The sequence below is a fragment of the Marmota monax genome, unplaced genomic scaffold (genome assembly GCF_021218885.2).
Source record: "Marmota monax isolate L192 unplaced genomic scaffold, Marmota_monax_Labrador192_F-V1.1 WCK01_AAM20220418_F8-fsc00125, whole genome shotgun sequence".
In the NCBI taxonomy this organism is placed as follows: Eukaryota; Metazoa; Chordata; class Mammalia; order Rodentia; family Sciuridae; genus Marmota; species Marmota monax.
This window is the reverse complement of record NW_026695235.1, coordinates 10,189,726-10,214,240: the sequence shown is the minus strand read 5'-3', so window position 1 is coordinate 10,214,240 and position 24,515 is coordinate 10,189,726. Positions and strand designations below refer to the sequence as shown.

General features: G+C 50.3%; 1 protein-coding gene and 1 long non-coding RNA gene across 4 annotated transcripts in view; one reads left to right on the top strand and one right to left on the bottom strand.

Moving 5' to 3' along the window:
• Window positions 1–38: 38 nt before the first annotated feature.
• The window catches only part of Fam3b (FAM3 metabolism regulating signaling molecule B), a 45,596-nt gene continuing 21,119 nt past the window's right edge, over window positions 39–24,515 (bottom strand). Inside the window, exons 3-9 of one of the 3 annotated variants that reach the window (XR_006850654.2) lie at window positions 16,005–16,128; window positions 10,852–10,910; window positions 9,998–10,048; window positions 9,408–9,495; window positions 7,460–7,592; window positions 2,791–3,985; window positions 39–2,683 (exon numbers count right to left, since the gene is read on the bottom strand). Coding sequence is in view for 2 of the 3 variants with exons in the window: in XM_046439172.2 (XP_046295128.1) it covers window positions 3,896–3,985; window positions 7,460–7,592; window positions 9,408–9,495; window positions 9,998–10,048; window positions 10,852–10,910; window positions 16,005–16,128 (545 nt within the window). In the remaining variant the exon portion in view is untranslated. Of the gene's footprint in view, window positions 3,986–7,459; window positions 7,593–9,407; window positions 9,496–9,997; window positions 10,049–10,851; window positions 10,911–16,004; window positions 16,129–24,515 lie in introns of all 3 variants that reach the window. The other 2 variants (XM_046439172.2, XM_046439173.2) reach the window with 2 other exon arrangements.
• On the top strand, window positions 4,161–10,657 carry LOC124089186 (uncharacterized). The gene is made up of 2 exons (XR_006850655.2): window positions 4,161–4,280; window positions 10,149–10,657. It is a non-coding gene; the product is annotated as an uncharacterized LOC124089186 (long non-coding RNA).

Here is a 24,515-nt window from a genome sequence, read left to right as displayed (position 1 = left end):
CTTTATTATTTTTTATGGAACTAGTAATTATTCCTCTACTCATTCACAAATATTTATTGAGCACTGGGTCCCTGGGATGTGCTTGTGAATCTAACAGACACTAGTCCTTGGAGAGGGGCTTCTTTCCTAGGGTGAGCATCCAGAGAATATGCACAGAATTTCCTTAAAAAGAAATCCTAAGATAGGAAGCCCTGAGTGCTGCTGGGGAGGAGGAGAGGGTGTGGATGGAGGGCAGGGAGTGAGAGGCTTGCATCCCTCCTCTGTGGCAGATGGCTGTGGACAGAATTCCAATGCAATGGGAAAGAACCGTTTTTAGAACATGTAGCACGAACCCACGTCTCCTTTCTGCTCAGTGCCAGTTACAAAGTGGACTCAGCACCCAGCCTGCATGCTGGAGCTGGCTCCTGCTGGCTGAGAACCGGGTGTGGTGGGAGTATTTACATACAGGAGTTGGAGCCAGTGTCCCGCCCATCACCGAGGCCATGTCACTGTGCCAAGAATACTGCAGAAGCGGCATCCGAAGCCTCAGAGACAGCTTTCAGCACTATGCTTCCCCACCCAGCCCCAGGTTCTGCATGATAGTAAGCAAAGCTATCCCCCAAATCCAGTGGCCTAGGTGGCCAAGAGAAGAGTGGAGCCACCCTGTGCCCTGATGCAGCCGTTTCCCTCTAGAAACTGCCGGTTGCATGCAGGGCTGGCTGGTGGCCACCACCACCGCCAAAGCACTAGGCACTTATCTTTATGGTTCCCGCCTCCTGGCACCAGCCAGGTTTACCAGGCACATGCCATGCTGCTCAGGGGACAATGTGGATGGCACATCTGCTGCACTTCAGATGCCAAGGGCTCTCCCTGCAGGACCCGCCTCCCACCTGAGCACGTTCAGAACAGGTCAGGGACCAGGCCAGCCATCCCTTTTCTTGCTAGGCTTTGCTTTGCTGTGATGAACCATCTCAGTCCCATCACCAGCGACCCGTGAGAGGCATGAAGCCAAGTGTCTGGCCACAGAAACACAGCTGAATTGTCCTCGTGCTCTCACAATTCAACTGGAGCTCTGTCTCAACCTGGCAAGTCTGATCCCTCAGGTCAGGGTGGGCCGGAGTCGCCATCGCTAAGGAGTCTCAGGGGAGGCAGGGGAGGGGCTGCACCTGGAGGAGACCCAGTGACTGCCAGCTGGAGGTCCCATGGAAATGGCTGCAGTGACTGTGTGTTGGGCTGGACCTTTCTGGTCTGCTCCACACAGGTGCTGAGCAGTGCAGTGTGGCTACTGTGGGTTGGGATTCCATGTAATTGAAATTAATTTGCATAGCTGTGCGTGGTTGCTGGGTTGGACTGCATAGGCTGACAGGGACAAGGTCTGGGACAGTCTCTCAGGTTTGTGATCTCAAAGTCTTGAGTGTCCATACCATACCACTGTCACCCTTCCCCTAGTTAGGAGCTGGAAACCCAGAGAAGGGACATGGTCATAGCCTCTGGGCAGGAGCTCTTGGTTCAGCATCAGGTCAGGGTCAAGCATGCAGCTTAACAAATGCTTGCTCATACCTTGCCTGCTGGTCTCCCTGGGAGGGTCACAGCCCCTGTGTGTTGACAGCCCACCGCTACCTGGAGCCATCTAAAAGCTGTCTGGAGCTATCTAGAGTTGTCTGGAGCCACTGGAACTGCTTGGAGCCACATGCAGCTGTCTGTAGCCACTAGGAAACATCTGGAGCCTTCCAAAGGCAGATGCATCCCCTCCCCCAGGCCTCTCATCCTGCATTCGCCTTCTCAATGGTGGAAACAGAGATCACAAAACATTTCCCTGGACTAATGAAACAGAGTAACCATAAGCTGCCCTGCCCCACAGAGCCCAGGGGCTCTGTGCCCTTGGGAGTGGAGTCCACTCCTCCCTGTCGTCTGTGAGACCAGGCACACTGATCTCAGCCTCCCTGAGCCTCGCCTGCTGCAGCGGGCTGAGTCCTTGTGACCCTGACACAGGACAGCATGAGGGTAACCAGCAGGGCCCACAGCGAGCCCCAGGCCCAGCGAGGGTGCCTGGGTGAGCATCGGATGCTGCCCTCAAACATGGTGTCCATCTACGGGGTTGGCAGGACAGGGCTGGCAGTGCCCCTGCCTCCAGGGCTGAGAGAGACAAGGGCAGCTGAAGGGAGGGTCCTCTTCTCAATCCAGAGCAAGCTCCATGTGGCTGCAGATTGTGGCCAGCAGCCCCAGGGGTGCAAAGGCCAAAATGCCGAGAAATCAGGAATCCCAGGCCTTTTGCTCTAGAGAGCTGGTCCTCTCTGTGGAAGGGTCAGCACCTAGGGGACCCAGCCCACCCCCCACTTCCTGAGGAAAGCCCAGCGGGCCCACCCTTCCCCCTTGGGGAGCTGGTGATAGGTTCAGGCTCAAGTGCAAAGCGACCAGGAGGCTCAGCTTCTGCCCACCTGGCTGTCCTCCTGTGTGGACGCTTTTTTGTAATACACTATTGCTAAGAGCAGTTTTAGGTTCACACAGCATGGAGCAGGAGGTACAGATTGCTGAATTTGTCCTGAATACTCACACACAGTGGCCCACCACCAACCCCAGAGGGCACTCTGTGACAGTTGATGGCCTGGGCTGACACGTCATTGTCACCCAGCGTCTGCCTCAGCATTAGGGTTCACTCTTGGTGCTGTCCATTCTGAGGCTTTGGGTGATGACCTGGAGCCACCTATAGTCCAATGCACGTGGTGTCAGCCCCTGAATCCCCCACACGCTGCCCGTCCAGCCCTCCCTGCCCTGGCAGCCACTTAGCCCTCCAATGTCTCCATTGTTCACCTTCTCCACAAGTCGCAGCGATCTCAGCAGCTTCCCAGCGATCACACGGCGCTGACTTCCTGGACATCCCTGGAGACAGGGCACTAGTGACGGCCCTGCCTCCACAGAGTCCGCCCAGGGCCCAGGATGCTCAGAGGCCACGGCTGGTGCAGAGCCAGAGGACTGCTCTTGGCCTGGGGACTCCAGGGAGGGCGGCTCTCTGGCTGTGTTGAAGAGCACACAGAGCGGGGGGTGAGCTGCTTTCCGTCCCACACCTTCGCAGCTCCTGGTGTTGCTGAAACCTTTCGCGTTTCCCGGCTTGAAGAGGCTTCTCCAGGTCTCTGCCTTCATCATCCCAAGGCCTCCTTCCTGTGTCCATCTGTGTCCAGGTCTGCCCTTTGTTGTAAGGGCAGCAGTCATATGGAAGAGGGGCCACCCGGCTCCAGGATGACCTCATCTTGACTACAGCTACAAAAATTCCATTTCCAAATAAGGTCACATTCTGAGGTATTTACTGGGCATCAGAACATCAACAAATGAATTTAGGGGGACCCATTCGGCCCATAACTGGGCCTGGGCCACCATCCCATCCTTGATTTGCTGAGGCCTCTACAAAGACTTGGGCTCCCAAGTGCCAGGGGCAGGCAGCACCCAGGTGAATGAGTGAATAAATGAAAAAATCCACAGCCCACAGGCAGACCCAAGAATGCCACTTGAAGTGACCAAGGATGTCGGCTGCACCCTCCTGACCATAGCTCATTCTCCCAGGAGATGACTTGGGAGCCAGGGCATGCTCGGAGACCGCAGGATAGAGACTCTCCGCAGGACTAGGGGGACCACATGGGCTGCACTAGGAGAGTGGGCTGCTGCTCCAGACCAGATGTGCAGGGTGCTCCCCACACTCTCCATGTTACATCTGGGGTCCCCCGTGAATTCCCACGCATTCGGCTTCCTGTTCATCGCTAGCCTCAGGACACAAGCACCAGTGTAAAAACATCGTGTGCCAAGATTTTATCAACTAGCAAAATATTCTTCAGGGATTGACTGTCAGACTTAAAGAGATAAGATTCTCGGGCCAGCCCAGCTGCCTCCACCGCACAAAGCCATTCCCGGGGAACATGTCACGCTACCGCAGGTCCTTTGGTATGCAGCCTTCTATCTGTATCTCTGCCGGCCAGCCAGCATACCTGTTCCTCGAATTATCGGAGTGGTTGATCTGTGTGAGAGGAAAATAAACAAGTGTTTTATTTATTCACTAAGCTAGTCAGCAAATATTTAATCTTTGTCACTGAGCAAAGTCACATGAGCAGAAACAATTCCTGGAGCGGGATTTGCTCCAGCACAAGCTGGCTCTTGGATTTCCTCTTTACACGCCTCTTGATAACCCTGAATGCAGCTCGAGGACACTTTGCAGAGATGGAAATGTTCTGTGGCCTATGCTACTCAACGGTCACCACTAGCCACCTTCAGCTGGAGTACCTGGGGTGTGGCTTGAGAGAAGACAATGAATTGTAAGTTCTGCTCCATTTTAATGCACTTAATGTGAATGCAAACCTGACTGGTATCAGCTGTGCTGGGAGCACAGCTCTGACGCTTAGTTTTCAGCCAGGAGCAGCACTGTGTGTGTTTCTCAGGGCACTTTAGAGTTCCTTGCTCAAATGATTGTGCTCACATCAGAGCAGATTTTGTAGGAGGGCATGTTTTCACGCCTTTGGTGCATACTTCGGGTGAGATTGCTGGGTCCTGTGGGAGCTGCTTGTGTAACTTTTCAGGACCTGCCAGAATGCTCCCCAAAGGGCTGCACCATTTTTTTTTTAATTTTTAGTTGTCAGTGGACCTCTATTTTATTTATTTATACGTGGTGCTGAGAATCAAACCCAGTGCCTCACACACGCCAGGAAAGCCCTCTACCACTGAGCCCCAGCTCAGCCCAGGCTGCACCATTTGACAGGCCTGAGGATTCTCAATTTCTCTTCAATGAGTCAGACCAGCTTATTTTAAACTGGGAATAATAGGGCTGTGGCCATCCTGGTATGAGAGGTGGCATGTCATTGTGATTTTATCCCATTTCCCTGATCACTAACGCTGCTGAACGGCTATTCATGAACTTTTGTAACCTTCTTTGAAAAGGAAGCATTTTAGATCATTTGTACACTTTATAAGTTTGCGGTCTTTTTAATATTGAGCTGCAAGAGTTCTTTATATATATATTCTGAACACATTCTATTATTTGCAAATATTTTCTCCAATTCCGTGAGAATTCTCTGATTCTTGCTTTCTTTATGGTGTCCTTGAAGCAGGAAAGTTCTGTTTGGATGAAAAGCATTGACCTTTGTTGTTAGTGATGTCATTGCCATGAGACTGCTGCCTACCAAGGTCACAAAGATTCACGCCTATGTTTTGTTTTTTTTGTTTTTTTTTTTTTCCTGAGTTGAAGTTCTAGCCCTGACATTCTGAGTTAGATTCTGCATGTGACATGAGGTGGGGACCCAAGCACATTTCTGTACACATGGATAGCTGGTTTTATCTATACCAGTTATGGCCTTGGTGTCCTTGTTGAAAGTCAGCTGGTCAAGCCATGAGGACTCCCATTTTATGGAGTCTGAATTCTACTCCACTGACCATGTGCCTGGCTTTATGCCGACACCACACCATATGGATGACGGTAGCATGTCCTGTGTTTCAGAACTGGGACCTGGGAGTGCTGTACCTCCATTCTTCTTTCTCAAGACCACTTTGGCTATCTGAGTTCCTTGAATTTTCATATAATTTTTAGGATAAATTTCTCAATTTCTATTTTGAAAAGTCAGTTGAAGTAGAGAGTGCATTAAATCTGTAGGTCAATTTTGGGAGTTCTAACTTCGAAACAGTATTAAAATTTCTGATCCATGAACATGGACTATCTTCTCTTTTTCTTAATTTTCATCAATAGTGATTTATTAGTTGTAGTATGCAAGTCTTATTCCCCTACATTAAATTTTTCCTTTGTCTTATTATTTAATGCTACTCTGAATAGAATTATTTTCTGAACTTCATTTTCTGATTGTTCATTGCAAAAAATAGAAATATAGTTAATTTTTCATTGATCTCATAGTCTAAAAACTTGCTAAGCTTTTCCCTCAGTTTAAATAGTTTTTAGTGGATTCCTTAAGGTTGTTTTTATGCATAAAATGGCGTCATTTGTGGATAGAGAGAGTCAGATTTTTTTTCAATGTGGATGACTTTTTACTTTTTACTGTTTTTGGCAGTGCTGGGATGGGACCCAGGGCCTCGCACACACAGGGCAGGCACTGACCACTGCACAAGCCTTCTCCATCTGTCCTCACTAGATTCCTCACTACAATGGAGAAAAAGGTCGCAATGATGATGTTCTTTTTTTGCTTGATCTTGAAGGGAAATTGTCTGGTTTTCACCCTAAGCATGATGTTAGCTGTGGGGTTTTATAGATGTACTGTGACATACAAGAAAGTCCCCTTCTATTCTTAGTGTGTTCAGTGCTTTTATCACTAAGGGGTGTTGGGTGCTCTTCAGTGTCTGTTGAGGTAGTCGGGTTTTTCTTCTATTAATGTGGTTTGGTACACTGACGGATTTGGGGGTTGTTAAACTAACTTTGTAACCCCAGGGTAAATCTCACTTAGAGCTACATCTGTCCATCTATCTATCCATCTCCTATATATCTTCTTAAAACTAATCTAGTGATAATTTTTTTTTTATTGTTGAGACTTTGGGGATGACAAAATTTAAAGAAAATTGTGGTTCCTGCCTTTAACATGTTATAATCCAGGCAAGAAAGGACAAAAAAACCCGGATACCAAGTCCTGCATGCCCGCTGCAGGGAGCCTGGGTGTCCTGGGCATGCAGGCGGGGACAGAGACCCAGAGGAGGAGCCTGGGCGGGTGCTGGGGGGGGGGGCCTGGGGAAGCTCTCTGCAAGGCTCAGCTGGAGGTAGGTCCCTTGCAGGGCGTGTCCTCGAGTCTAGGCCCCAGCTCAGTTACAGAAATCGTCTACCCTCACTAGTCCTCAGTTGGTGGGGCTCGGCTTCCTCCCCTCTTACAAGACCAAGAGGGTGAACAGAAGCATCTTCAAACTTCCTTATGCTCTCCAGCAGTCGAGTCGGCCCAGGGCCACTAACAGCTCTGAGCACCAGAACAACCGCACCCCGGAAGCTGACCTGCGGAACAGCTGGAAGGACTCATTGTATGGGGCTGGTGCTATGGTCCTGAAGGTGACTCCAACAATGGCCCTGAGCCACCCTCGGCTGGGATTTCCACAGGAGACTTAGTGAGTCAGAACCTGGTTCTGCTCTTCCCTTTTCCCTGATAAACAGGGTCATATGGAAAGGCAAGATCTGTCACGTGACAAGGTAGGACAGGAGGGGACAGCTGTATTGATCAAGGGCTGGTGAATGTGGGACCGCCTGGCCTGGCCCCTGAAGCCCCTCTGTCCCCCAGGAGGGGAGCACCATCACTGTCCCCAGCAGGGGCAAGGCTGACCTCCGTGGGAGGAGCCTGAACTGCCCGCTGGCGGCAGGGGTGGGAGGCTGATCCCAGGGCCCTCTCAGAATCTTCTATTAAAGAGACTTGAGAGTTCCAGACTTCAGCCGAGAACCAACCCCAGGGGACCGGGCCAGGCTTACCCACAGCCACTGGCAGCCTTTCAGATCCCAGCCCTTACGCTGGAAAGCACTCACCTTTTCTCTCTGAATTCCTGAAGGGAGTTCAAAGCCTTTGGCTGCGAGAAATACCCAGCTTGACCTGAATTTCATGTTCCTGATTTCTTTGCTTCCGAGTGCTTCGATGGCATCCTTGGCGCCCGCCTTCAGTCTGGAGGCAAAGGGGACAGCGTGAGAAAGCCTCCCGAGGACACCCGAGGGGAGGAGGCTGCTGCCGCCAGTCATGCTGTGGTCCTGAGCGAGGTGAAGCCGGCGCCCCCCTCGGCTGCAGGGAGGCGGCTCGTAGGACCTGCTGGTTGGGTGCACAACAGATGATGGCATCCAGAGCCCTGAGACCTGTTCTGAGGTCTTACTTCTTGGTTCTGAAAGGACCTTGCGTGTGTCTGGGGGTTCAGCCACATCCTCAAACTTGGCCCACATCCTTTCCAGTCCAGGTTGCTACTTTGCTTACTGACTACAAAATAAGTGGACAGCAAAGCTGGAGGACGATACCAAGGTCCAAAGTGGTGCTTTTCCATAGTCAGAAAATCCAGCATTAGAAAAGGAAAGAAATACAAAACAAAACACAACACCATCAGTGCGAAATGGTGTGGTGCAGAATAAGTGAAGGAAGGAGGGGGAACAAGAGAACAAGATGTTTAGATTTTCTAAGGGAGTCATTTTGATGCATTTTCCAAGCATCATCTAAGGAACTTTGGTGTGTCAGACGCTCCCTGAGAAATGAATCTGAGGTCAGACACATTTGTAAAATGCTTTCCAGGTTCACGAATTCTCCCTAAAGACAGGCGCATGTTGACTTGGCAGATCACACTCAGAAGTACTGAGCTAAACCAACTCCTCCATGAGTGTGTGTGTGGGGGGGGTGTGTGTGGTGTGTGTGTGGTGTGTGTGTGTGTGTAGTGTGTGTGGTGTGTGTGTGTGTGTTTGGTGTGTGTGTGTGTGTAGTGTGTGTGGTGTGTGTGTGTGTGGTGTGTGTGTGTGTAGTATGTGTGGTGTGTGTGGTATGTGTGTGCTGTGTGTGTGGTGTGTGTGTGTGGTGTGTGTGTGTGTGGTGTGTGTGGTGTGTGTGTGTGTTTGTGTGTTTGGTGTGTGTGTGGTGTATGTGTGTGCTGTGTGTGTGGTGTGTGTGTGTGGTGTGTGTGTGTGGGGGGTGTGTGTGTGTTTGTGTGTTTGGTGTGTGTGTGTGTGGTGTATGTGTGTGGTGTGTGTGTGGTGTGTGTGTGTGTGTGGTGTGTGTGTGTAGTGTGTGTGGTGTGTGTGTTTGTGTGTTTGGTGTGTGTGTGTGGTGTGTGTGGTGTGTGTGTGTGTGTGGTGTGTGTGGTGTGTGTGTGTGGTGTGTGTGTGTTTGTGTGTTTGGTGTGTGTGTGTGTAGTGTGTGTGGTGTGTGGTGTGTGTGTGTGGTGTGTGTGTGTGTGGTGTGTGTGTGTGGTGTGTGTGGTGTGTGTGTGTTTAGTGTGTGTGTGTATGTGTGGTGTCTGTGTGGGGTGTGTGTGTGTGTTTGTGTGTTTGGTGTGTGTGTGTGTGTGGTGTATGTGTGTGTGTGTGGTGTGTGTGTGGTGTGTGTGTGTCATGTGTGTGTGTGTGTGGTGTGTGTGTGTGTGTCATGTGTGTGTGTGTGGTGTGTGTGTGTGTGTGTGTTCCTGTACCCTCTGCTGCTCCCCGTGTGGGGAAGCCATCTTCCTGGAAGTCCCTCTCTGGGTCGGCTTCTCTGGCTGGAAAGCTCATACCTCCCTGCCGAGCTGCTTGCTGTGAGGGACTGAGGCCCCGGCCAGCAGGCAGGTGCTCCAGTTCCATGTTAGAGTTTTTTTAGAGACAGCCTGCTTTGTCATGCCATCTGCAAGCCATTCCTGTCCCTGAAACAAGCGCCTCCCTGCTTGGACTTCTGTCTCCCCTGGAGACCGGGAGGGAGGCCCCTGGCGCTCTGCCCCGCTGGCTGCTGGGGCCATGCTGACTGCAACACACTCACCTGGTACTTCCGTCATCGTGGGTCACCATGAACAGCAGGGATCTCAAAGGAGCGCTCTGAATGAACTTCATCATTGGTCCAGAGTTATCTGTGGGGTCAATGCAGGGGAGTTTGAGGGTCTTCTCTGCCAATGGAGGCTCTTGCCCTGGCCAGGGCCTCCCTCTGCCCTCGGCCTCTATGTCCACTCTGATCCCTGCTTCCTAGTGATGGCCTCAACCATGGGATCAGTGCCATCGGGGCTCACTGGGGGACCATCTGAGGTGAGTGACAGGACAGACACTGGGTGGCGTTCTGGGTACAGAGTGGGAAAGGAGCTCTCCCAGACCAAGAGCCGATGCAGGCAGCCCCGAGAGGTCCAGCAGCCAACCTCCAACAGCACGGCTCCTGCAGCACCGGCCAGGGGCCTCTGCACTCACTAGCCTCAAGCCGGACTCAGGTGCCATCCCAGAGCAGGGCAGCCACGCCTGCCCGAGGGGCCCGCAGAGAGAGATGCAGACCAGAGCGGCCCTCCTCCTTTCTGAATAGATGCCCAGTCTCTTTAGGGTCTAGTCCATGTTTAAACTTCGTCTTAACAGGAAATGTTTTCTTACCACCTTCATACATATCAAAATACTGTGTGGCTATCGGCTTCCCAGTTATATCTGCAAATAAAAGAAATTGTGCTTAAAAAATAAATAATACAGGGTGTGTTGGTGGCCCTGGTCCCTCCTAACAGGCCGTTTCTTGTCTGTGTGTCTGCAGGAAACAGCTGATGGGATGGCCTAAAGGATGTCACCAAGCACAGGGACAGCGGGACAGAGCCTGGCCACTGCTCTAGAGCCGCTTGCAGCCTGCACCCAGTTAGAGCTGACCTTACCGTTCTGCTCCCCACTGCATCTCCCCCAGGGACAACGAGACCCCTCAGCCCCTTCCGCCACGTGCGTCAGCCTTCCCTGGGGTCATTCAACAGGGAGAACTGTCTCTCCCTGCAGCTCTGCTGTCCCTGGCCCATGCTGTCTGCTGCCCCGGGGATTCTGCAGGGAACTCCTTCTGACCCTGCTGCAGTTCTTAGTGCCAGGGTTCCCAGTGGCAGCAGGACCTCCGAGCAAGGCCCAGATCTGCCTTCCATGGACTTCAGTGGCCGTTTATCATAAGGCAGTGGGAGCTGGCCAGCAGAGGGACTGAGATGCGACCCGGGGCCCCAGCTGGTGCTCCTCTGGGTTCCCACCATTCCCCTTTGTGCTTTGTAAACTCCTTTTGTGTTTGGTCTTCAGTGAGTTTTGTTGTTATTGAAACACAATCTGAAATGTGGGGCTCGTAAGAATAACTAAGTACATCATTTTAAAATGCACTAAGACAGACCTAAACTAGATCATGTGCAAAGCTCTCCAAAGCTCAAGGTCTGGGTGAAAAACCCAACCTCAGAGTTCTTAGAGACATTTTAAGGAAATCATTTAGAACTTACAGTCCACGATGGCAATGTTGATCCCTCTTGCCACACTCCCCGTCTTTTCTCCGATGAGCCTGAAACGTAACTGAGCGTCAGTCGAGATTCCTTTCCTGCCCAGAAAGGAGCACCCTGACCCTGCTCACAAGACCCTCTCTGGGCAGCACGGCCCACCCACCATGGCTTCCCACCATTTCCTTGAAGAGGTCACCACCCTGGAGAGCCGCTGGGGTGCAGCTCCCTGGAGAGTCACCCCACACTTGCTGCACCCACGTCTGACCCGGGTTCTGTAGACTCAGCACTCTGCCCCCCAGCAACTGGAAGCTGCATTCAGTCTTATAATTTAGGCAAAGGATAGGGAGGGAAAAACCCATATTTGTTTAGCTCAGGCTCTTCACAAATGCTTTTTTACCAAATCTTCAACCAGCTCAGGAACATCCATTTTTGCATTTTATAGATGTGAGGTAGTTAGAGCTCAGTCAACGGGAGATGGGCCCAAACCAGGTTTTCCCAACTCTTCCCCATCTCTACCCCGGAAAGCACTGACGGAGGCGTGGCTTGACTCCAGGCGACTGCTTCTCCCAACCACAAGGCTTAGCTAGTTCCTTGAATAAACACTTTGTCGTACCACTTAGAGTTTACTTCTAAACTGCAGAAGATGAGATGTCAGTTTCATGGTGACTGGATCCTGACGTCAGGAAGACCGAGTGACTTTCTGGAGATGGTAATCATTTCTGAGATCACAGGGATTTTTTTTTCTGTGTGTGTGTGTGTGTGTGCGTGTTTACCCTCTGCCAAGTTTTAGAATCGATGATATGGCAATATCACAAAGAGAACTTGGAGTTCTCCTTTTTTCCCAGGTGAACACACACTTCATCACTCTGCTCTGCAGCGCTGACCTGAGCTTCCCCCGGAGCCTCCTGGCCCTAGAGCTTTTGGACACTTTTAGGGAACGTTCGGTAAGAACCTGAAGTTTCCAACAGTGGACACTTGGGTGAGCTGCACCTACCGTCCCTGGAGAAAAGCAGGAAGACAGGACAGGTTTTAAAGGAGTCAACAGAGCCTTAATAAGGGAGCAAACGACTTCCTAGGCAAGACCTCAGAGGAGACTGGATTTGTGGTGCTGAGCCCAGCACTTGAGGGCTCTTTAACCCCAGGAGCATTTTCCAGAAAAGGTGCCAAAGGGGGTGAACAGCACTCTGACAACCACGGGAGGCCGAAGAGAGGGCCAGGTTAGAGTCCCCACATCTTACATCAGTTTGCTCTTACAAAGGGCGGAGTCCCGAGCCAGAGGAGAAGCCAGGTATTAAGTCAGCATTTGCATGGACCTTAGCACAGTCACCCAGAAAGTCTCAGTTGTTGGAATTTATTCAGGCTGTCTCTTGTTCTGCTGTTGGTTCCAGGTCCCTCAGAGCAGCAAAGAAAAATCCTCAGAAACAACAGAAAATTTTATCCTGCTTTAGTTTGGATGTAGTTTGAGTGTAGTCCCCCGAGAATTCATGTGTGGTCTCAGTGAGGTGATGTTGGGAGCTAGGACCTTTAAGTAGTGGGGCTCATGCAAGGTAACTGGTCACTGGGGACATGCCCTTAGAAGAAGAGGTCAATGCTATTCTCACAGAGTGAATTAGATCTCCAGAGAGTAGGTTGTTATGAAAGAGCGGGTCTAACCCCTGAATCTCCCAGGCTTCCTGTCTCTTCATGAAATCTTTTCTGTATGAATTCCCACCATTGTGAAGCCACCTGCAATGAGGCTCACCACAGCTAAGCAGAAGAACCTGGTGCCACGCCCTTGAACCTAAGAACTGTGAGCCAAATAAGCTTCTTTTCTTTTTAAATTATCAAGCCTCGGATATTTTATTACTGACTAATACATATCTCTTGCCTCTATTTAAAAAATAATATCCAATGTACTGTCTGGCACACTGTCAAGCATAATCCGGCCCATGAGCAAAAAAATCCAATATAACAAGTACCAATGGAACCGGCAGGAAACAGTACATAATAGGGACAGATTCACAAGGGGTTAAAATAGTTGAGTTATCCAACATAGACTTCAAAATAACTAGACTTAATATATTCAAGAAAATGATCAACAAAACTGAAAAGTTCAGAACTGGAAATTTAAAAAATTGACATGCTGATTTGAAAACAATGAAGTTCTAAAACTAAATATAATAAGCTAATATCAATGGTCAATGAATGGGTTTAACAGCAGATTAGACACAGTAGAAGAGAATCCCACTGAAATGGAGAACAGTTCTGTCCACAATGGAAGGCAGAGATAAAAATACAGAATAAAAACCAGTGCGGTTTAGAGAATACAGTATTAAGGTCTAAAATGTGCTTCGTTAAGAATATCAAAAGAAAAAGAGAAAGTGAAGGGGAAAGAAGATGTACTAGCAGAAAAGTTGTCAGATACAATGAAGAACTTGGATACATACATGTTTAAGGAGCTCAGAAAAGTCCAAATAAGATACACTACAGCACACACATCAGGGTACAAATGCTGAAAACCAAAAACAAGTAAAAAAAATCCTAAAGACAATCAGAATCACAAAGAGGAAAGGAAATTACTTTCACATTTGCAGCAATTAGATTGTTGGGTGATTTCTCCAAAGAAATAATGAAGCTGGAAGAAAATGGAATAACACCTCAAACGTTTCGAAAGAAAACAATGACCAACACATCCGGCCAAGATATCTTTCAGGAATAAAGATGAAAGATATTTCAAAGAAAAATGAAATGCAAGAATTCACCATTAGCAACCCACAAGCAGAATTGGCTCTGTGTCTTTTCCTGTGACAAATCTTACCCATAAGTACAACCTTGTTTGGTTCCTAAGAGTCCTTCTAGAGAATAAGTGGTTGTGAGACCCTCCTTCACCCTGAACTCCAAAGTCAACAGAAATGTATACACATGGGCACCAAGAGACATAGACAACACTAGTCAAAAATAATTGGGAATGACCCAAATGCCATTCAACCATAGAATGGAAAATAGCAAGGCAATATTACACAGCAATTCAGATCCACAAAAATAGCTATGCCCAACATCAAGGACAAATCTCACAAATGTCATTTTGGGCTAAAAAGACCAGACACAAAAGAGCATATAATTTATGATTCCACTCATATAAAATCCAAATACACAAGATTAAACAACAGTGTTTGCAATGTATGCTTAGGCAGGGAAACCACCAAGAAAGGCAAGGATATGATCACCACAGAAGAGAGCAGAGGGCCTTAACACAGGGGCTGCACTTGGCAAGGGTACACAGAGGGCCTGTGGAGTGCTAGCGACAGTCTACTGCTTGACCTGGATGGCGGTTACACAAGTGTCCACTTTATAAGGATCAGTTACAAAATCACATACCACAGGTTATTCATGGTAGCATTATTAGTAATACCCAAAGATCTGACACATTAGAACTGCCTGTCAGTGCAAAACTGGTTGAATAAACTATGAACCATCCCTGTGGAATACTATGCACCAATAAAATAAATTAGGGAAATCTCTTTGTACCGACAGGGAGTGATCTCTATTATACTGTGAAGTAAGGAAAGCAAAGTGCAAAACTGTGCGTGGAGTTTACCACCTTTTATGTAAGAAAGGACGTGTCTGTGTGTATATGTGTGTGCATATATATATATATATGCACACACATATATCTGTATATATACACACATATATGAATGAATAGCAAAAGAAAAAGAGAAAGTGAAGGGTCAGGAGATATACTATATATGCACATATACGCACCTATTCATACATGCATATACATGAACTCACATAGGCATGCTTATAAAACTCATATATTGGTACATCTACATATATATAGAGAAAGCTTATTTTGCCAAAAAAAGCAAACATTAGAGGGATAAATCAGAATTTAATAAAAAAAATTGAGATGAGAACAGGAGAAAAATTGGAAGGTATAGGGAAGATTTTTCTGAATGTATGTTTTTGGATACATAATGTTAATTTCTGAACCATGTAAATATATTACACAATCAAAAATTAAATCCAAAGAAAAAATAGAAAAAAAAAATCTTAGAACTAAAAATGAATTGAAATGAACCTAATCATATCAAGTATATAACACAACTATGGGAAAAACAACTCTTTCACATGACTTCAGTCATAATACTGCACACTGCAGTGTAATATTTTTAAAGAAAAAAAGAACTGACAAAAAAGTCTCACTTCACTCAATAGCTGCATTGAGTTCTCCTGACACACATTTTGAAAGCAGGTGTTAAACCGCACTAGGAATGAGGTTCTCAGTGAAAGGAAGGAGTTAAAATGTGAAATCAAAGCTCCTAATGGAGGAAAATATCCTGCTGTTAAATGTTAGCTGGAAATACCAGTGCAAATTCTCCTTTCCCGGGAAATGCATTTCTCGCCTCTGTCCACTAACCATGCTCAGAAGTGGTTCCATCGCAGCGGCCCCCGGAAAGCACCGACAGAGGAGCTGCTCACTGGAGAGCTGCTGGGGCACAGCTCCCCACAGCGAGCCTCCTGGCTTCCAGATCCCACACCCATTAAGGGAAAGTCTCTTTTGAGACATGGCTGGTTTCAGGTCTGAACCGAGAAAGACTTCAGAAGAGCACGCTGTGCTCCAGGGCAAAGAAGTGCTCAAAAATAAAGAGCAGGTAACTGAGCAGCCCTGATGACCAGACAAAGGGAAGTTGGAGTTAAGATCCCACCAGGAAAAGTACAGGCCCGATGGCTTCCCTGGGGCAGTGCGCCAAGCCCTGGAGAAGCGCCAACTGCACAGATTCTCCCACCTGGAGAGGAGGGGTATTCAACGGCCTGTCCCCTGGGAGGTGCACAGAGGGTGGGGACCATAAAGAACAACCCACAAGCTCTGTCTGCCGAACTCCACGTTCCCATGGCTTTGGACTTGGCCACGTGCTCAAAGTAAAGGATGAAATATAAACTACAAAACCGAAGCAGCTCAGCACAGGACGCCCGCCCACCGCTAGCGATGATCAGCGTCCCTCCCTAGCAAACGCAGCCAGCAAGGCGTGATCCTTCCCTCCCAGGTGCACGGGGCCTTAGGCGGGGGCCAGGGGCATGAGAGTCTCCTCTCGCCAGCCCTGCCACTTGGGCAGCCTCAGAAGGGACTGGTGGGCAGACGCTGTGCTTTCTTCCTGAACACCGCTACTTACAGCTCATCCTCAAAGCAGATCTTGGCGTACTTGTCGCGACCCCCGCCGCTGAGCAACCGGTAGGCATAGCTGTTGGTGGGGCACGCGGTCCAGTGGTCACATTTCTGCCTTCTGGGGGCAGGGGCTGTAATACAAAGACCATCATGGCATCACTGTTAGCTAACAGATGCACCTGCTACCTGTCCAAAGGGCAGCAGCTCCACTCCAGCACTCCACCCACAATCCCAGGGAGGGGAGGACCCGAGGGGGGGGCTTCCCGCCTCATTGGGATCACTGCAGTCCCCCTGAAGGTGCACGGTTGACATGACCTGCTTTTTGTCTTGAGTGACACTTCACATGGAGAGGTTTTAAGCAGGTGCGATTTCAGAAGTGTCAGAACCACCGTCCACGGCTGCTCACCACAGCTGGCCTGCTGTGCCCCGCACGCTTGCCTCACAGTAAGAAAAAGACCTCAGATGCTGTGGCTTGGAGATGAGGCGCCCCCTAGAAGCTCCTGTTAGTGCAGGGACGTTCAGAGGTGGAATGACCCGACTGTGACCTAGGTGACCCAGGCAGGGCAGCGTGGTTGGAGGTGGCCCCTGGGGCTGCCCGGGAAGGGTGGCTCTTTCTGCAGCCCTTGCTCTCTCTCTGCGTCCTGGCTGCTGGGAAGGGCAGCTCTCCTCCGATGGGCTCTTCCCCCGGGACTTACTGCTTTACCTTTGGCCCAGAGCAATGAATTCAGCCATTTATGAACTGAAACCTCTGAAACTGGGAGCCAAAATGACCTTTTTCTCCTCTAAGTGGTTCTTGACAGGTATTTTGGTTGCAAAGCTAATACACAGGAGTCTAAGAGTGCTGGTGAACAAAGACAGACACGCACGGGGATCCGCACACGCCCATCACACAAACGCCACACGGCATGCCACATCCAACACTGTGCACACCACATACAGCACACTCTGTGCACACACACACCACGTACTACCAAACGTCATACCACACAACCACACAACATACCAAGCAGAACCAGCACACAAACACCACACAATATACCACACACACACATACGACACACACACGCACTGTACATATGCAAACATACATGCTCACACATACCACACAGCCACCACAATGCACACACACACACACAAAACACACACACACACACCCCTGAACACAAATGGTCCACCTCCTCTCCCTGGAGTGTGAGGGACTGAGCTTTTCTGCCGGGGTGCTATGACAGCAGAGTGGCCAGGCCCTGGAGATGTCCACTCCAACTCCCTCATTTCACAGGGGCCAGCCATTCGGGAGGGCTCAGAGGCCAGCCTGAGTCTGGGATGGGAGGAGGCGAAGGCCCTGGTTCCCCCTGGAGCCTCAGCCCTGGCTCACTGAGCAGCTGCTGCACCCGCCCTGCTCACTCAGTGGAACACACGGGCTGTGGGGCTCTCGTGCAACCAAGGTGCCCAGAGAGAGTCCAGGAAGCACCTGTCACCCCCAGGTCAGCCTCTCACTGGACCTGGCCTTCCCTGTGAGCCTGTGCTTTCCTGACTCATTGCACAGGAATGTCCAGTCACCAGGTGGTGAGGTACAACAGATGGCATGAGTGGGACTCCAGGGTGCCACACAGACGACAGAACACGGAGCCGGGAGGCCGGGACCGAGGAGATGACCAACAGCAGGCAACAGGACAGCGGTTCCTCACCGCCCCGATCGTCTCAGACAAAAATGGGTTGGTTTTCCCAATTAAAAGACATAGAATGACCGAATGTATCTTTTAAGAAGACCCAGCTGCTGACGAGGCCACTTCACCCTGGGCACACCCTGACGGGAAGTGAGCAGGTGGAGAAAGTGCTCCATGCGATGAAGCCAGGAGGGTGGGTGGCCGCCCTGGGTGAAGTGGGTGAGTCCAGTGCAAAAGGGGTGGGCTCAGGGCCGGGGCTCAGGGCCGGAGCACTTGACCACTGTGGCCAAGGCCCTGGGTCCTATTCCCAGAAAAACAAAAGGGCAGAGAGGTCACCAGATAATGATAAAAAAGCCAATTCACTGAGAAGCTGCCATGATTGTAAGTACATCCTCCTCCCACCCTGGACACCTAAAGAGGAAGCAAGGGACCGGAGGGAGAGAGGACTGAGAATAAACAGTAACAGGGACTTCCAGACGCCGCTTTCAACAGTGGACAGGTCATCCAGACAGGAAGTTAACAAGGAAACACTGGACATTATCCTAGTCCTTAAGGCTGCCATGAAAATCACTTTAAACTGGATATTGATAAACCACACACGTTCACTTCTCAGCTCTGAACTCTGGGCAGCCTGAGGCCAAGGCACCTGCACATTAGGGGTCTGGTGGGCTCAGCTGGTGAAGAGGGCCAACACCCTCCCCTTCCCCTCAGGTTCCAAGAGCACTGCTCCATTACGCGGAGCGGCTCCCAGCGGGTCACTCACCTCTCAACACACCACACCAGCGATGCGGCTTCAGCACACGGATCCTGTGGACACAAACCCACAGACCATCGCAGACTCAAGCTACACCGTAGGCCAAGTGGACCTGAGAGACAGACGGAGTGCTCCACCCAACACCAGCAGAGCACGCACGGAACATTGTCCAACCAGAACATAGCGAAGCAGAGACAAGACTGAGCAAGTCACCACGGTGGTAAGAAATGAGAAATGACCACAAGTGCAGTGCAGAGACTCCACAGGCACGTCCAACATGCTCCTGAACAACCACGGGTCAAAGGGAAACTCACACACATCTGTGACCACAGGAAGGGGAAGACAACATGCATGTAGCAAAAGTCGGTCCAAGAGAGAAGTTTCTAGAAATAGATGCCTACACCAAAAAAAGCAGGAAGATCTCAGTACACAAGCTAATCTTATGCCATCAAGAACAAGAAGAGCAAACTAACCCCGGAGTTAAGGGCAGGAAGGAAATGACAAAGAGGAGAGGAGAAATAATGAAATAGAGACTAAGACAACAATAGAAAGGTCAATGAAACAAAGAGCCGTCTGTCTGGTTCTTTTTAAAGGAAGACCAACTTGACAAACCCTTAGATTAAGAACAGAAGAGAGAAGACCAACTAAAACTGGAAATGAAAGAGGAGACGTTCCAACGGACACGAGGTCACAGGGGGTATTAGGAGCAGTTCCACCTACAGACTGCAACCCAGAACCTGTGAATTCCTACCTACAGCCCGCCAAGTCTGAACCACCAGAAACAGGCCATCCAAACAGGCCAATGACAATAAGGACATCAATCAAAGTCAGACCCCGTCCAACAGAAACCCAGTGAGACGGCTTCGCTGCCGAATCCTACCAAACAGCTGAGGAAGAACACACACCAATCCTTCTGAGCCCACAGACACTGCAAAGGAAGAGACACTTCTGAACTCACTTAACAGGGTCAGAGTCCCCTGATCCCAGCCAGGCCAGGGACCAGGAGGAGGCAGAACGACAGACCAACACCTCCAATGGGCATAGGTGCCAAGTCCTTAAGAAAACAGGTTGGATATGACCAAACCACAGACAGACGGGAGTGACAAACTAAAAAGCTTCTGCACAGTCACAGCGATCATCAACAGAGGGAAGGGCGAGCTACAGAATGGAAGAGAGATTTCCAAACCGTGCATGTGATAAGGGCTAATGTCCAAACATATAAGGAACTCAAGCAATTCAATAGAAAGTATGGTTTCCAGCCTGACTTCAACTGGGCAAATGACTGAATGGACATTATTCCAAAGAAGATATACAAATGGCCAAGAGGCCTATGAAAAAGATGCTTGCTACCACAAATAATCAGGGAAATGCCACCTAAAACCACTATTACATGAGCTGTTACAAAAGAGCCTAATGATAACATGTGGTGGCAGGGTGTGGAGACCAGGGAGCCCAGCACACTGTTGGTGGAGATATAAAGTAGTATAGCCATTATGGAAAACAATATGGAAGACCCTCAAAAAATTAAAATAACTTCCATATGATCCAAAATCCCCCCTCTGGGTATTTCCAAAGGAAATAAAATCAGTTATGTGGGAGAGCCATCTGCACTCCTGTGTTCATTTCAGCATGATTCAAGATGCAAAATCAACCTACATGCCGAGCAGTGGATGAATGGATGAGGTATTTGTGCACAGTGAAATACTATTCGGCCTTCAAAAAGAAGAGGATTCTGTAATTTTTGGTGACATGGATGAACATGGGGACATTATGCTAAGTGAAACAAGCCAGGCACAGAAAGGCAAATACCACACAATGTCACTCATATGCTGTTATGGTTTGGATGTCGAATGTCCCTGGAAACATCATGTGGCAATGCAGGGAATGTTCTGAGGTGAAAGGATTAGATCATGAAGGCCGTCACCTTGCCAGTGGGTTAACAGCGGATCCCTGGGCTCCCACTGTAAACTGGCTGGGTGTGCCCGAGGATGACGGTCCCTGGAAGCATGCCCCTGGGGTTCTATCTTGTCCTGGCTCCCGACTCTCTCGCTCCCTCCCTCTGCTTCCCAGGAGCGAGCAGCTTTCCTGTGCTGTGTCTGCCTCACCTGGGGCCAGAGCAAGGGAGTTGACCCGCCGCAGACTGAGCCTCCGGAACCCTAAGTCCATAATAAACTTCTCCTCCTCCGAGTTGTTCTCATGGGGCCTCTGGTCTCAGTGACTAAAAGCTGAGTAACTCATGTGTGGAATCCAAGAGGCCAAACCCAAGCAAGAACTAGAAGGGAGGTTACCAGAGGCTGGACAGGACATGGAGAGGGGAGGGGGCTGGGGAGACGTTGGCCAGAGGACACAAGTTCTCATTCGGCAGGACATCTGTTCCCATTAATTCAAGAGATCCACTGTGCGTCCATCGTCTACTTGGAAATTGCTGAAGGAGCAGGTTCTAACAGTCACACTGAAACCAGGATGTGAATGGAAGCACGTGTTAATGGCCTGATTCACCACCCCACGGTGTTGACAGGGAGGAGAGCACCACACTGCGCACCATGAATGCGCCCTTCAGAGCTTTGTATCTAAAAACAAGTCGACGGATCAGAGTTGACTGAAGAGGTACCGTGACCCGCTGGAGATGGGACTGCAGAGGATCGCGGTGATGTCCCTGTGCCAGCGCAAGACATTGCACGTGGCCTGAGCTTCTTGGTGACCACGTCCTCCCTCCCAGGAGAGGTGGTGTTGTAGGTGCTCACGCTGACCCCGAGGGCTCCCTCACCTCCTTAGGTCTGGCTCTCTTCCCCTGCCCCTGGCTCATCTCTGGCCCTCCTGCCCCACACAGCCCAGCCCCACCGTGTCTCACTTTGTTGTATTTTATTAACGCCTATCCCTCTGCACTAGCCCCCAGTTCTTCTCAAAAGTCCTTGTGAGAGCAGGGATCTGTCTGTCTGGTGTTCACTGTCCCCAGCCCCTCGCCGCACACTCTGCAATGTTTGTTGAACGAATGGGCGAGTACTGGATCCTCGGTGTTGCAGGAATCTACCGTATGTCAGCACGCGGGGCCAGAGAAACAGACCTGCCCCTGCAAAAGCAGCAAGCGAGAGCTGGGCTGCGGCTCAGGGGCACAGCAAGCAGGTAGCGCGTGAGGACCTGGGCTCCGGGCCCGGCTCTGGAAGGAAACCAAGCCGAGCCGTCAACAGACCCAGGGACTGCGCTTCGTGGTGTTCTGAACACGTCCTACCAAGGCTCTGGGCGACCTCCACCAACTTGCCTTCCTATCAATTCTGCTTTTTGAACAAGGGAAAACTATGGGACTTTCTTATTCTGCAGAAAAAAAGTTGAAAATAAAAGTAGAGAGATAAAAGGGAACAAAAAATCTTAGATTTCATTTTTACTCTTTGGTGCATTTTCTTGTGGACTTTTTAATGTATGCAATAGACATCTACAAAGGTAGATAAAACAGGTTGAGCATACTTAAAGAGTATGTTATGCTACTTTAATTTTCAAATAATATAGTTAATATAGTTTCATTTACTTCCAGACACTTAAAGGAAGTGTCCAACTGTTAATATGGACATTACTATAGGTTGTTGTTGTTAGTTTTTAGTTTGAATAATGATGTTTGTTACTTAGGTGTCACCTAAGATACTTCGAACATAGTATTTGAAAATGTAACTCACTTGTTGCTTAGAAGTGGGTGGTCCCGGCTCCCACCTCTGCAGGCACGCTGCGTACACAGACCCGGGTTGGAGAGAATGCTCTCAAGACAGGACACATGGGTGCATCCTCCCCGGAGCCTGCATGTCCCCTTAACCTACTGACTGTCCCTTAGGAGGCACAGACCTGACTGCTTGCCCTGGGCTGTGCTGTCCTGGGCATAATGGGTCCACAGTTCCCTGAAGCCCAGAAGACCATCCACCTCCAGGTCTCTGGCCACCCTCACAGGGCTGTCGCCAGTGTGCTGGGTCCCGAGTCCACTCAGCTGGAGGCCAGGATCTGAGCCCAGGCAGAATGGCCATGTGTGCATCAGGTGTGCTCTGTCCACCCGGAGGGGGCGCCCCATGCACCCCTGGCCTGGCAGTCCTTACCAGGGACACCAGGTACTCAAGAGGAAGGTTGCCACCAGGTGAGTACAGCCGAGTATCCTGGGCGGTCACTGCTGTGACTGCCTGCTGACTTCCCAGCTTATCTTGCAGTGATCTTACCCCCGAGCGTCACATGAGCCACATTGGTACGCCCCAAAATCAGTGTAGGAAGCAGAGAAGCTAAACTTAAACTAGAAGTCAAATCGCTAAGCCAGGCACAGTGGGGCACACCGTAGTCCCATTAACTGGGGGGGGGGGGGGCGAGATAGGAGTGCACGTTTGGGCCAGCCTGGGCAACTCGGTCAGACCCTGACTCAAAATAGAAACGAGAAAGGGCTGGGGATGGAGCTCAGCGGCAAAGCCCCAGGGGCTTCAATCCCTGGTACCCAAGTAGAGTGGGGGAAGGAGAAGGGAGGGAGGAGGGCAGGGGGCAGTTAGCCCCCAGTCATGGGAAAGAGGAGGCAATAGGCAAAAGAGCATTTCCTTCCAAAAGTGCCAGAAAGGTTGATAGAACCTCGGCGCTTCTACCCCAGAGCTCAGGGCTATGCCTGCACTACCCCAAAGCTCAGTTGTAACTTTAGGAACTCAGTTTTAACTTTTTCCTTTCTGAAACTAACAGTGAGTGATTCAAGTGACGTCCTATTTCAGGTTTTAAAACTTCAGAAGAGAGCCCGGGGCTGACCGCATGAGGGCACGTGCTCTGGAGACTAAGGGGGTGCAGAGGGGGGTGTCTGGTTCCTCACAGGGTTGGGACAGGTGCAGAACCCGTGGCACTTCCTACAGTCCCAGTCTTTATGAGCCGCCACATTCCCTGGACGCACAAATGACCAGGTGGCTGAAGAAGGAAGCCCGCTCCTCACTGCAGAGGGGCACAGAGGGCGGACACAGCTCCGAGCAATGGCTCCATCCTGTCCCGCGGGGCCGCCTCCTGGGGCGTCTCCGGGGACTTCATGGAGGCTCATCTTGTTCTGCAGGCTCTGCGTGAAGCCAAGCTTAAAACGAAACAAATAAAGGTTCTTGGGCTCAACCCTGGACTTGCAGGGTTTTATAATTTTCTGGAGCGGGGTCCAGGAAACTGTTTTAAAAACCACTTCCTGGTTTGGGAATGCTGGTCTTATTCACCCCTTTGAGTGAGGAAGATGATTTCAGAGGTTTACGGATGTGGTAGAAGTCACTAGAGTGTTGAGGGAAGACGGGACCCTGTCGGTGCACCCGAGGCACTCAGAAGACCGCTGCTGTTCACTTCGGCCACTTCAGATCACCCCTCTGTTCTGTGGGATTAAACTCTGGGCACAGCCATGGGAGGCCAGATCCGGGTGTTCTGCCCAGAGAGGCTGAGTGCTGAGTGCCCACAGCAGGCGGGCATGGTGCCAGTGTTATCTTTACAGAGCCTGTGCCTAAGCAGGGGACACCAGGAGGGAGGAGGAGGAGGGGAGGGAAGGGCAGCCACAGGCAGCTAGACACACGCACGCCCAGCCTGAGGACGCCCCCGGAGACAGTGACGGCCAGGAAGGGCCCCGGGGCCAGCAGCTCTGGGACCAGTAGCATGAAGCCGAGAAAGCGGTGCCCAGCGATGCCAGTGGAGGTTGGTGACAAGGGGCAGCGGACGGAGGCAGGTGGCAGGTAAATTCTCTCCTGTGCACTCAGGCCCTGGAGCGGCCTCGCTGTTGGCCGACTCCCCTGCAGTTCTTGCAGGGCTCAGATTCCAGAGTTCTGCCAAGGCTCTGCAAATGCCCTCGACAAACTGGAGATTTTAAAATTCTAAGTTGGCCTGAATCGTCCTGATTTGTAAGATATTTAGATTCATAAACCACAACACGTATTTCTTTAAAAGATAGAAATGTTACAGCAGATGATTTCTGTCTGTTCTCCCTCTTTTGGGCCCTGGGGGTTGAAATCCAGGGGTGCTCTACCACTGAGCCACCTGCCCAGCTCTTCTGATCACTTATTCTGAGACAGGGTCTCACCAAGTTGCCGAGGCTGGCCTTGAACATCCCCATTGCTGGGATCACCGGTGTGTGCCA